This window comes from Bufo gargarizans, chromosome 5 (genome assembly GCF_014858855.1).
Source record: "Bufo gargarizans isolate SCDJY-AF-19 chromosome 5, ASM1485885v1, whole genome shotgun sequence".
Taxonomy (NCBI): Eukaryota; Metazoa; Chordata; class Amphibia; order Anura; family Bufonidae; genus Bufo; species Bufo gargarizans.
In genome coordinates, this window is record NC_058084.1 from 192,107,664 (window position 1) to 192,120,323 (window position 12,660).

General features: G+C 42.4%; 1 protein-coding gene across 1 annotated transcript in view; it reads left to right on the plus strand.

Annotated features, from left to right (window-relative positions):
• The window catches only part of LOC122939379 (transmembrane channel-like protein 2), a 245,038-nt gene that overhangs the window by 105,255 nt on the left and 127,123 nt on the right, over positions 1 to 12,660 (plus strand). Inside the window, exons 4-5 of the mRNA XM_044295446.1 lie at positions 5,852 to 6,004; positions 10,627 to 10,717. Of these exons, the coding sequence (XP_044151381.1) occupies positions 5,852 to 6,004; positions 10,627 to 10,717 (244 nt within the window). The remainder of the gene's footprint in view (positions 1 to 5,851; positions 6,005 to 10,626; positions 10,718 to 12,660) is intronic.

Here is a 12,660-nt window from a genome sequence, read left to right on the forward strand (position 1 = left end):
TGTATCTAATTAGAACCCCACCCGCTTTCCCTGCCTACTTGCAGTGCAAACTCTAAGTAGCAAGTACACAACTGTTCGATGTTCCCTACTCAGCTAAGGTGCAAGACAAACAACACCAAGGTACAAAAACAAGACACAGAGACAGAGTCATATGTGATGACAACAACGTACCAAATCGAGAGACAGAGTAACCAAATAATCAAACTGAGATTAGAACCAGATGGGAAACTCAGTATTTTAGACAGAGAGTGGTCAAAAGGACAAGCCGTGGTCAAAACGCTAGTAATCCAAAATACACAACCAGGAACCAGCAACACAGCTAGTGAGTCAGAGACTATGACAGGCGTTGGTATAAGGCCAGGAAGGTGTTTAAATAGAGCACCAAGTCCCAGGATTAGAACCTGAAAGGTGATGACTGGTCACTCCATTAGTCAGAACACTAGCACACAGGAATAGATCAGCTGAGCTATCATCCCACTACTAATCTCCTCCAGCACATGTCGCCATGGGGGTGGCTTAGCAGCGTGTCTCTCCCGATGCGGTCTCACCAAAGGTGAAGTTGCTGGAGCCCGTACAGGTAAGTTTGTGGCAGCACCCTAGAGTGCCCATACAGATTTGGGTTTTCGGCCAGTTATTATTGTAGTTTTGCAGTCAAAGTCAGGTGTGGATCATAAAAGAAAAGAAAATATAGGGCAGATTCTGCTTCTCCTCTTTTTTTTTTTTTTTTTGTTTCCTCCTGGTTTTAGATTCAAAACTGCATCAAAAATCCTGAACAAAACCTGAATAAAGCCTGAATGTCTAGGGTCAGCCATAACGGTTTTTCCAACCTGTAGACATTGATGACCTATCTTGCGCATAAGCCATCAATACCAGATTTATGGGAATCCCACAGCTAGCCAATCACTTGGATCCCCACCAATATGATATTGATGATCTATCCTGAGGATAGGTCATCAATATCTACAGGCTGGAACACCCCTTTAAGGATTTATTAATTAACTGAATATGGTTAAATGATAGTTATGCAGATACTCTTTGTTACTTATGGTATACTAATATAGATTGTGCAGTTCCTTTTAGTGAAATTTTAGCTGATTCTCCCTGGCTTGTCATGTAGCACGTCCTAATTTTTTCTAAATTAGACTATATAGAATTACTCGCCTTCACAATCAGAGGTTCCTTGTTCTCATATTATTATCCCTGCTGTGCAAACGTTTCTGCAAATATTTAATCAGTTCATGGCAAAGGTCAATTAACTGAAAGCTGCAGGATTTTTTCTTGCGTCTGAAAATTACAACATATTTTTCCATAACTTGCAAAATTTCCTTGAAGAGTGTGGACTGTTCTATATAGCAGAGCAGAAGATAAAATATCTAGCGACTGTCATGTTTTATTGTAGCAATAAGGCTTTCTAATGTAGCATAAATGGTAGCAAAATCCTCAATAGACACTGATGTATAATAAAGATAAATAGGAAAAGTATGAGGACAAAGATGAGAAATGTGTATTAAAAATGTCATCAAACTGAACTATGAATATAATGTGCAGCATATCTGTCAAACTCATTGAAAAAATTGATTTTGCTATGTAAATGTACAGCACGTTTAACCATCAAATAACCCATTTGTATATTGCATGTTTAGGCATAAAAGCTATTATGAAAAATAATTATTTCATCATAAACTTTACCCTGAGTTAATACCCTTTAGAGCAGTGTTTCCCAACCAGTGTGCCTCCAGCTGTTGCAAAACTACAACTCCCAGCATGCCCAGACAGCATTTGGTTGTACAGGCATGCTGGGAGTTGTAGTTTTGCAACAGCTGGAGGCACACTGACTGGGAAACACTGCTTTAGAGTCCACTCACACGTCCGCATAATGAGTCCACGCAAAATTGCAGAACGGGTGCTCACCCATTTATTTTCAACGGTGCAGCAAAAGATGCCCACAGCACATCATGTGTTGTCCGCATCCGCATTTCTGTTCCGCAGCCACGGAAAAGAAAAGGCATTTCTATTATAGTGTTGGCCATGTGCAGTCCACAAAATGCGTAATGCACATGGCTGGAGTCCGTGTTTTGCTGATCCGCAAGTTGCGGACCACAGAACAGTTGTGAACGTGTGAATGGACCCTTATAGTAACTTTAAAACTGGAGTCAAGAGTGGATTCGAAAGAAGTGGGGAATATAAATGAAAGGCTTATATTTCTCCTTATTGCAGGATCCACCTCCAGCTTTGACTCAACAACAATTGTATGAAAACATCACCTCAGGTTGCATCAAAAACTGCACATATGTTGTTAGGCTAAAATTGGAAAAAAAAAACTGCCCCAGAAAATCACTTATAGAAACTTACTGTAATTTGTGTCTCATCTAAATAATATCATAATATAGGTACCTTTAGTGCATATTATCCCCTTAAAGATGTTGACGATTTTGACATTAAAAGGGTATTTTTGGTCTTAAAAAAGGGGGATTATCGCTATAAATATAATAAAGGAAACATTTATCACCTCTCTGGTCCACCACCACTGCTCTTCCAACCCTTTATTAGCCCTGCTGCTCTCCAATTCTTGCATCAGGCTTGAGACACAGGAAACTAGAAATGTTTGCTCAGCCAATCACTTGCCTTTTGGGTGACCAAGCCCCAGCCAGTAATTGGCTGAGTGGGCATCTCCAACCATTTCCTGTGTATTGAGTTGAGAGAATGAAGTAGAAGGAAGAGGGGCTAATGCAGCAAAGAAATGGCAGCAACGGGGAATAGTGAGATCAGAAATGCCTCTTTTTATTTTTACCCAAAGTCTCTCTCCCCAGAAAACCCCTCTAAAGAGCGGTGAATAAAGACCTCCTTGTCGTGTCATCCAGAGAAGAAGAGATTATGTTGGCTGTAAAGATCTACATTATATTTTCTAGGTGTTATGAAAACAGTAGAGTTTTTCCACAAATCCTCTGCACAGCCACCACTCCACCTTATCTTCTACCTTCTAGTGCTAAAGCTGTCATTTATGTTATATCCTTTAAATGTGAAAACATGTATTAACCATTAAACCATGTGTGCATTGTTGTAATGCAAATAATTGTGGTTGTTTCTGTCTTACTTTTTCACACTTTTAACACTTCTAAATAGAATCCTTGGTTGACTGTTTGTCCAGTTGAGACAAATTCATAGTGTACAATCCATCTAATGTCAAAGAAAGTTACCAACATTATTTTGGCTTTTGATTTGAACTGGTAGAACTTTTGTGGTCGGGGAGAATCTTCAGTCTTCCATTGTGCACTTTGTTGCTTCTTCTCAGGGTCGTATTTTTAGACCCATGTTTCGTCACCTGTAATGACACGGCCAAAAACGACTTCAAAAGGTCTTGGCAACTCTCCTTTGCTTGGGCTCATTGGTGAGCATCAGGGCCGGCCTTAAGTGTTCAGGCGCCCTGTGCGAGCTAACCTTGTGGCGCCCCCCCCCCCTCAAAAAAAAAAATATATATATTGTGTGGCACAGTGTAGGCTATATGTGTATAACAAACATATTTCACATGAAAACTTACAGTTACTTGGCTTGGCCCTTGGGGATCTCGGACGTCACTTCCACACTTTGGCCGGGGGCTCGGTGGAGCTGATGAGGTGTTTTATCCTAATGAGAAAGATTTCATAATAAGGATTTGGAGAAGGGGCAGAGGGATAGCAGAGCAGGGAGAGGCTGGTGCTGCTACTAGGGGGTCATACCATGGGGGAGTAATAAAGCCCACCATAATGCCCCCCCAGTAGTAATAATTCTCCTTATAATGTGACAGTGCAAAAAATACCCCCTTGTAATGCCCCTATTTGAGCTAATGTCCTCATAGTGCCCCCATAATGTGCCAGTATAAAATACCCCTATATAGTGCCCCTAGTAAATGACCCCATAGTGCTCCACACCCTCCTTCCTCCTAGTGCCCCCCATAATGTACCAGTATAAAATGCTCCAGTAGATGCCCTCAGTGTCCCCCATTATTTGCAAGTATAAAATACCCCTTAGTGCCCCCCATAGATGACCCCATAGTACTCCTCTCCCCCCTTCCCCATAGTACCCGCCATGTGTCCCAGTATAAAATTGTACTGTACAGAGAGCCCATATAAAATACCTCTTCTTTGTGGCCTCAGTAGATGCCCCTATAGTGCCCTGAATCATGTGCCAGTATTAACAGCCCCCCCCCCTGTGCCAGTAATAATAGCCCCCTATGCCAGTAATAGCAGCCCCCAGTAATAACAGCCCCCCTGTGCCAGTAATAACAGCCCCCAGTAATAACAGCCCCTCTGTGTCAGTAATAACAGCCCCTCTGTGCCAGTAATAACAGCCCCCTTTGCCAGTAATAACAGCCCCCTTTGCCAGTAATAACAGCCCCCCCCCTTTGCCAGTAATAACAGCACCCCCCTTTGCCAGTAATAACAGCCCCTCCCTTTGCCAGTAATAACAGCCCCCCCCCCCTTTGCCAGTAATAACAGCCCCCCCCCCTTTGCCAGTAATAACAGCCCCCCCCCTTTGCCAGTAATAACAGCCCCCCCTTTGTCAGTAATAACAGCCCCCCCCCTTTGCCAGTAATAACAGCCCCCCCCTTTGCCAGTAATAACAGCCCCCCCCCTTTGCCAGTAATAACAGCCCCCCCCCCCTTTGCCAGTAATAGTATTGTACATAATAAAAAAAATAAAAAAAACACATACTTACCTCCATGTCAGTGATGCGATGCAGGCCTCTTCTGGCCTGTATCCCACGCTGTATGGCTCAGGCGGCGCGATGACGTCATCGCGCCGCCTGCGCCGGCCTCTGATAGGCTGCAGGCACTAGGCCGGCAGCCTATCAGAGGAAAGGAAAGGGACACGCCTCTCCCTCCCCTACCGCAGCACAGGCAGGCATCTGTATCGTTGTCCTGAGGACGGCGATACAGATGACTGGAGATGAGCGCTTCCACAATGGAAGCGCTCATCTCCCTGTGCCCAGCTGCCGCCGCCATTACACTGCGGGCTGTCGGCCGCCGGCACCCCTGTTGCTATGGCGCCCTGTGCGGCCGCACAGCCCGCCCACCCCAAAGGCCGGCCCTGGTGAGCATCTCAGGGACTATTTTTGCACACACCTTCTTCATTCAAAGATTTTCAGTAATTTTTCTCACTGTTTCTCTTTCGATGTTCACTTGCTCTACTGTGCTCCTGACAGTCAGCTGATAATTTTGACTTGTTGTTGGCAGTCCTGACCTCTCTTTGTCAGTGACTTTTTTTTGCCCTTAGAAAAATGTTAAATTGACTTGCAAACAGTGATCTTTATAGTGTTATCAAAATAAAACTTGCAGTAACATCTCGCTGAAAATCTCCCTGATTTCTCTTCCACTCTTATCAGGTTTAACAAGAAATGTTATCACTGTACTTTGCTCTAATTCAAGCACCAGCTTTCTTCCAATGGGATTAAGAAACACACACAGACATTTCCCCCCTCCCCCCCCCCCCCCCCCCAATACTATAAATAGACAGATATTTTTATTTTATTTGTGAAAATTATAGTGGAAATAGAAGTAGAGCTGAAAGGGAGACAACAGGATTTTTGCCATGTTTTAATTTTTTTAAATAACAGGAAAATACTGTGCAGGGAGTATCTGATGCTCGCAGTGCATGCACGCTGCTGCCTGAGTACAGTTCCTTAGACAGTAATGTAATGTTCCTCCTGCTCAAGCACATCTTTGGATAATCAGTAGTAGGGTTAAAAGTCTGTTAGGCACAGATTGTTAGTAATTATGAAACTACCTCATAAACAAAAATTCCATACAAATGCAGCTTTTGTACACATAGTTGCACTCTGTCAATCACAAAAAAATGTCTGCTTTGTTTCACAGTGATTCGCAATCTTCAGCTTCCTCCTCAGATGAAGAATCAATGACTGAAGAAGAAATGGTGAAATTGATGGAACAAGTTGAGGAAAAGAAGAAGTTGATTTCTACCATTAGGAATAAGCCATGGCGCATGAAGAAAAAACTTGCCATTTTAAGGTACAATACAAATCACTTCTGTCATGGCAATGGAAGATAAAGATGGATTTTCTCTTTGGTGTTCTTTCAATTCTGTGTCATCCACCACCCTCGTTAGGACCTCTACTAGGCACAAAACAGGCTTACCACTCTTTTGCCCCTGCCCAAAAAAAAGAAGAAAGCAAAAGCGATTGGTGTTACCAGTTTGAGGGACATTTCCCAGAGGGGTCGCTTTTTCAAGAGTGGGTGCACTGCTTATCTGGAAAAAGAATAGGTCAAGTAGGGGCAAATGGGGGAATAAATCCAACCCGGACCTCTCTGGTGAAGCAATTGTCCCCAACTGATTTGGGGGTACAAGACAATTTTTTTTATTTATGCACACTGGTATTTATGTTTTGCTTTTGGACCTATTGAGTTAAGGGGGCAGGTACCCCATACCGTACGTCTGGGACATTGATCCATTACCTGTTAGATAGGTACCATTGATGTTTAGACAACATTTTATGGCAATTAGCCATTGTGTAGCCAAGATCCAGTTGTAAGCCACTTTTTGCCAAGGATCTTAAATGGCTAGGAGGTGGCTAGGAGGTGCTAAAATCAAATAGTGCTCAATGTCTGGTTTCTTAAGGCAGTCTGAGACCAGTTTTATTGTCTGAACAATACTGTAGGTTCATATAGTATTGTTCATATAGTATTGCAGATCATGCTCCACGGTACTGCAGTGCGTCAGTCCTGTCACTCAACAATGATGTAGTGGTTACTGTGGAACGTCCCATGAAGCATTACATGGGCGGCCGCGTCTCCACAGTAACCACTACTTCATTGTTGAGCGACAGGACTGACACACTGCAGTGCCGTGGAGCATGATCTGCTTCCGTGCCGCTGGTAACAAGTGACGTCACTAGGGAAATTTTCCCCATTGGCTGTAGATGGAGGAGGACGCATGCGCACTGTAGCTTCCGGGACGCCAAGTTCGGTATGTTCCTGGAAGCTATGCGGACATAGTAGAACACCCCGGAGACGCCATCCACATGTAGGAGGTAATATTAACCTATAAGATTACATATTGCACTGGAAGGATGTATATTAATGATTATGTATGGCGACATATGAATGTATTTTGATGAGGGTGTATTAATTCACCTGGGGGAGATTTAATCCCACCTACTGGGCATTATATAAGACACATGCTTTTTAAATTTATTGCATTGCTTGAAAAAGACCGAGGCAGGTCGAAACGTTGCATCACCTTGCTGTTCTATGGAATAAAGCTATCACTGGATTTTCTACAAATGGCGAGTGCTGCGGATTTCTTTACATTTATCTGATCTTCATCTAAGTCTCAACAATAGACAATCACAGTCTGCTTAAACTAATAACACACAAATAATTAAATGTTACCATGTTTTCATTGAACACACCATGTAAACATTCACAGTGCAGGTAGAAAAGGTATATGAACCCCTAGACTAATGACATCTCCAAGAGCTAATTGGAGTGAGGTGTCAGCCAACTGGAGACCAATCAATGAGATGAGATTGGAGGTGTTGGTTACAGCTGCCCTATAACAAACACACACAAGTTCTGGGTTTGCTTTTCACAAGAAGCATTGCCTGATGTGAATGATGCCTCACACAAAAGAGCTCTCGGAAGACCTACAATTAAGAATTGTTGACTTGCATAAAGCTGGAAAAGTTTATAAAAGTATCTCCAAAAGCCTTGCTGCTCATCAGTCCACGGTAAGACAAATTGTCTATAAATGGAGAAAGTTCAGCATTGCTGCTACTCTACCTAGGAGTGGCCGCCCTGTAAAGATGACTGCAAGAGCACAGCGCAGACTGCTCAATGAGGTGAAGAAGAATCCTAGAGTGTCAGCTAAACACTTACAAAAGTCTCTGGCATATGCTAACATCCCTGTTAGCGAATCGACGATATGTAAAACACTAAACAAGAATGGATTTAATGGGAGGACACCACAGAGGAAGCCACTGCTGTCCAAAAAAAACATTGCTGCACGTTTACAGTTTGCACAAGAGCACCTGGATGTTCCACAGCAGTACTGGCAAAATATTCTGTGGACAGATGAAACCAAAGTTGAGTTGTTTGGAAGAAACACACAACACTATGTGTGGAGAAAAAGAGGCACAGCATACCAACATCAAAACCTCATCCCAACTGTGAAGTATGGTGGTGGGGGCATCATGGTTTGGGGCTGCTTTGCTGCGTCAGGGCCTGGACGGATTGCTATCATCGAAGGAAAAATGAATTCCCAAGTTTATCAAGACATTTTGCAGGAGAACTTAAGGCCATCTGTCCACCAGCTGAAGCTCAACAGAAGATGGATGTTGCAACAGGACAACAACCCAAAGCATAGAAGTAAATCATTAACAAAATGGCTTAAACAGAAGAAAATACGCCTTCTGGAGTGGCCCAGTCAGAGTCCTGACCTCAACCCTGATTGAGATGTTGTGGCATGACCTCAATAAAGCAATTCACACTAGACATCCCAAGAATATTGCTGAACTGAAACAGTTCTGTAAAGAGGAATAGTCAAGAATTACCCCTGAACATTGTGCATGTCTGATCTGCAACTACAGGAAACGTTTGGTTGAAGTTATTGCTGCCAAAGGAGGTCCAACCAGTTATTAAATCCAAGGGTTCACATACTTTTTGCACCTGCACTGTGAATGTTTACATGGTGTGTTCAATAAAAACATGGTAACATTTAATTCTTTGTGTGTTATTAGTTTTAGCAGACTGTGATTGTCTATTGTTGTGACTTAGTTAAAGATCAGATCACATTTTATGACCAATTTGTGCAGAAATCCATATCATTCCAAAGGGTTCACATACTTTTTCTTGCAACTGTATGCACCCTACTAGTGCTATGAGGCAAATTATAAATTTATAAAACATAGGAAGTGTGTCATGTACTAAAGGAAACAGTATATTAGGGAAACACTCCGTATCATCTATGATGCTGTTTTTCTAGACACACGCTAAATTGATAATAATGCTTCTTTTAAGTCACAGAGACTGAACTGCAACAATAGAAGCCAAAACAGAGATTCAAAATGTATAGAGTGATCTGTGAAACCAGAGACTTGACATGCAATGACTATCTCTTACTAGAGGCAGATCACATTTACTGTTTTAATTAAAGATACATAGGAAAGTAATACTGCAATCACAATTACCTGGAGTTGTAGAATCTTAGAAAGCCTACTATGGAAATGACACAAGGATCAAAAACTGTTACGTTAACATCTTCGAAACTAAAATAACAAATTTAATTGAGCTGATAAGCCATTTTTAGGAAAATGTTGTCAAGTTATTGTTATAAGGAAACTATTTTTAAATTTAAAGGGTTTCTACACCCTTTTATTAGTGATGATCTATCTTTTGGATGGATCAAAAGTATCTGGTTGTTGGGGATCAAACCCCTGGGACCCCCGCCAATCAGCTGTCTGAGAAGGCAGCTGTGGTGTAAATAAGCAGGGACACACTAAAGTCTCTCTACGAGAGGGCATGGTATATTTTAAAATGCTGCATCAAAATATATTCACAGGTACATACTTAGATCACAGTTACATCACTCAATATTAGGATACATAACTTGTCAAGGTTTCGATCTCTTAATGGCACTGTCCTTATAACTATCTATAATCTATATTAACAGCCCATGAGTCCCAACAGGGACCTCCCTAATCCTAAGAATGTGTTCAGATTAGGGATCAAAGGCCATCTATCCTCCCGCTGCTATAAAGTTCCAATGGGCTGTCACACCAAGGCCAAGGAATTGACGCCTCTTTGACCCAGCAGCACTAAACCCTTCTGCCTCTTCTTCCTACAAAGTGACTCTCCTTCTGGCTTTCACATGAGCTTGTCAGAAGCTCTTGTTTCTATAGCCATCACATCTGCAGCTATTTTCTTTGGTGGCACCCCAAACTTGTTCTCCCCACAGCCTCTCCACACAATGTTGTGCTCTGCCACTGCAGTCCATCTTTGTCATACTCTGTTGACCACTCCCTGGTGACCATCACTTCTTATCCCCAGTTTCCCCCCTAGACTTCTTAGTTGCATCTTTTGTTCTCTTGCACCAGAAGAGGTATTCACGTTGCTCCCAGTGCTACTTCACCACACTCCATCTCCTCCCATTACTATAACTCCCTGTAGGCAATTCCATCATAGGACACATAGAGATATCCTTACCTCGTGCACACTCTCGTCTTTGCTTATCTGCTACAGCAGGCCTCTCCTAGCATTCACCCTCAGTGAGTGAGATCAGTATACACCATAGAGCATGTACCATTAAACTAACAGTTCAATGTAATCTGGGGAAAACATACAGTACATACAAAAATGTAATTGATAAATGTAAAACCAAAAAGATAAGAAAAGATAAAGAGACAATAAGAACTGAAGAGATGTCTACGTCCTAGTGTTCAGAATCTGAGGGAGTTGAGAGAATAATCATACAGTATGGTAGTGGAACTTGATTTTTATAGTGAACTCACCAGCTTAAAAAAGAGTTGTTGAAATCTTGAAACATTGAGCTAAAATTTATGAAAGGCTACTATGGGCTCTACTAATAGTAAATTGATGGCTTTTACTACTACTACTCATGATCTTTCTTCTACTAGGGATGCTCAGAAATTTGTGGAAAAATTTGAAGGTGCACTGGGAAAGGGAAAAGGGAAGAAATTCTATGCATACAAAGTCATGATGCTAAAGGTATGTCTGACTTATTGAAATTGCTCTGAAGGCCACATGGTCCCACAAGGTGTATGTTAAAGAGAGTCCATCACATGGAAATTCACTCTTATACTAGGCAAAATGCCTTGTGAGGTTCAGTTGAATGTAATGACACCTTTCACTGCAATCTGTTGATATACAAATGAGGCTACTTTCACACTTGCGCTTGATCGGATCCGTTCTGAACGGATCCGATCATATTAATGCAGACGGAGGCTCCGTTCAATATGGATCCGTCTGCATTAATAACTTAGAAAAATTTCTAAGTGCGCAAGATGCCTGAGCGGATCCGTTCAGACTTTCAATGTAAAGTCAATGGGGGACGGATCCGCTTGAAGATTGAGCCATATGGTGTCATCTTCAAGCAGATCCGTTCCCATTGACTTACATTGTAAGTCTGAACGGATCCGCTCGCCTCCGCACGGCCAAGCGGACAGCTGAACGCTGCAAACAGCGTTCAGCTGTCCGCCTGGCCGTGCGGAGGCGAGCGGAGCGGAGGCTGAACGCCGCCAGACTGATGCAGTCTGAGCGGATCCGCTCCATTCAGACTGCATCAGGGCTGGACGGAGGTGTTCGGGTCCGCTCGTGAGCTCCTTCAAACGGAGCTCACGAGCGGACCGACGAACGCAAGTGTGAAAGTAGCCTGAGCAGTTAAGTGAAATGATGGCGGACCCAAACTACTCTGTGACCATTGTCCCTCCTGCTTCCTCTGCCAGCCTCTCCTGCTTCTTCTTCTTGTTATGCAGGACCAGATTCCTACATAGTCTTCTTGCCTCTGCCTGCCAAAAAGGAGAGGGAGAAGTTGGCAAAGGAAGCAGGAGGGTGCTCAGAGTTACTTAGGCCAACCCTCGGTGCACTTGATTGCTAATTTGCATATGGATTAACCCCTTCCCGACCTCCTCCATATATGTATGGCAGAAATCTGGTCTTTAAAGATGGCGCCCAATCCATAGCACAGAGGACAAATTAGCCACGGATTTCTACAACTTTAAACAGCAGACACCCAGGGCTAATGTCTGTGATTTGTGATATGGCCAATCAGACAATTGTGACCATGGCATCTGAGAGTGCTTTCCTGGGGAACTCTGCGCTACTGGGGCTCTAATGACATCCCTGCACTGAGATCGAAGAAGCCATTGGTTTTCTGTGGTAGCCTCTTTCTATCTGAATGATCTAAGGCTACAACAGCAATAGTTCCTATTGATCTCCCATAGGCTACAATAGTAATTTATTGAACGACAGATCATCTCATAAAAAAATGAGCCCTCACTAAGCTCCGTAGTTGTAACTATAAAAAAGTTATGGGATTCAGAATATGGTGATGCAAAGACAAGATTTTTTCCAAAGTTTTTATTCTTTTTTCAACATTTACCCCAACAACTATGGCATAATAACTGCATTTTTTCACATTCCGTCAAATTCCGATTTTTTTTCCAGTTTCCCACTACTTCATATGCAATATTAAATGGTGTCATTAGAAGGCACAACTTTTCTCACAAAAAACAAACCTTCATGGCTTTGTGAACTGGCTATGTGACCGGAAAAATAAAAAAAAGTCATGGCTCCAAGAAGGCAGAGAGTAATACACAAATATGCATAAATTGAAACTCCCAGGGTTTTAAAGGGTACTTTTTCTCCAGATTCAAGCAACGGATTCCTAAGTGAAAGGTATCATTACATTTATAAGTCCTACAAAGCTAAACTCTCTTTAATATGCACGTTTTTAAATTATATTAACTTGTATGTGTATTTGTATGTAGCCAAGATTTTGATTCTTGAGCTACGCCGGCAAATTATGAGGAAAGTGACAGGGGCTATTATAAACACTTGTGATAAATCCTGGGCAACATATGCTTACGCAAAGTTATGCAGTGTTTTGAAATTCAGCACAAGAAATGACTTTTCTACTGGCTATTATATAC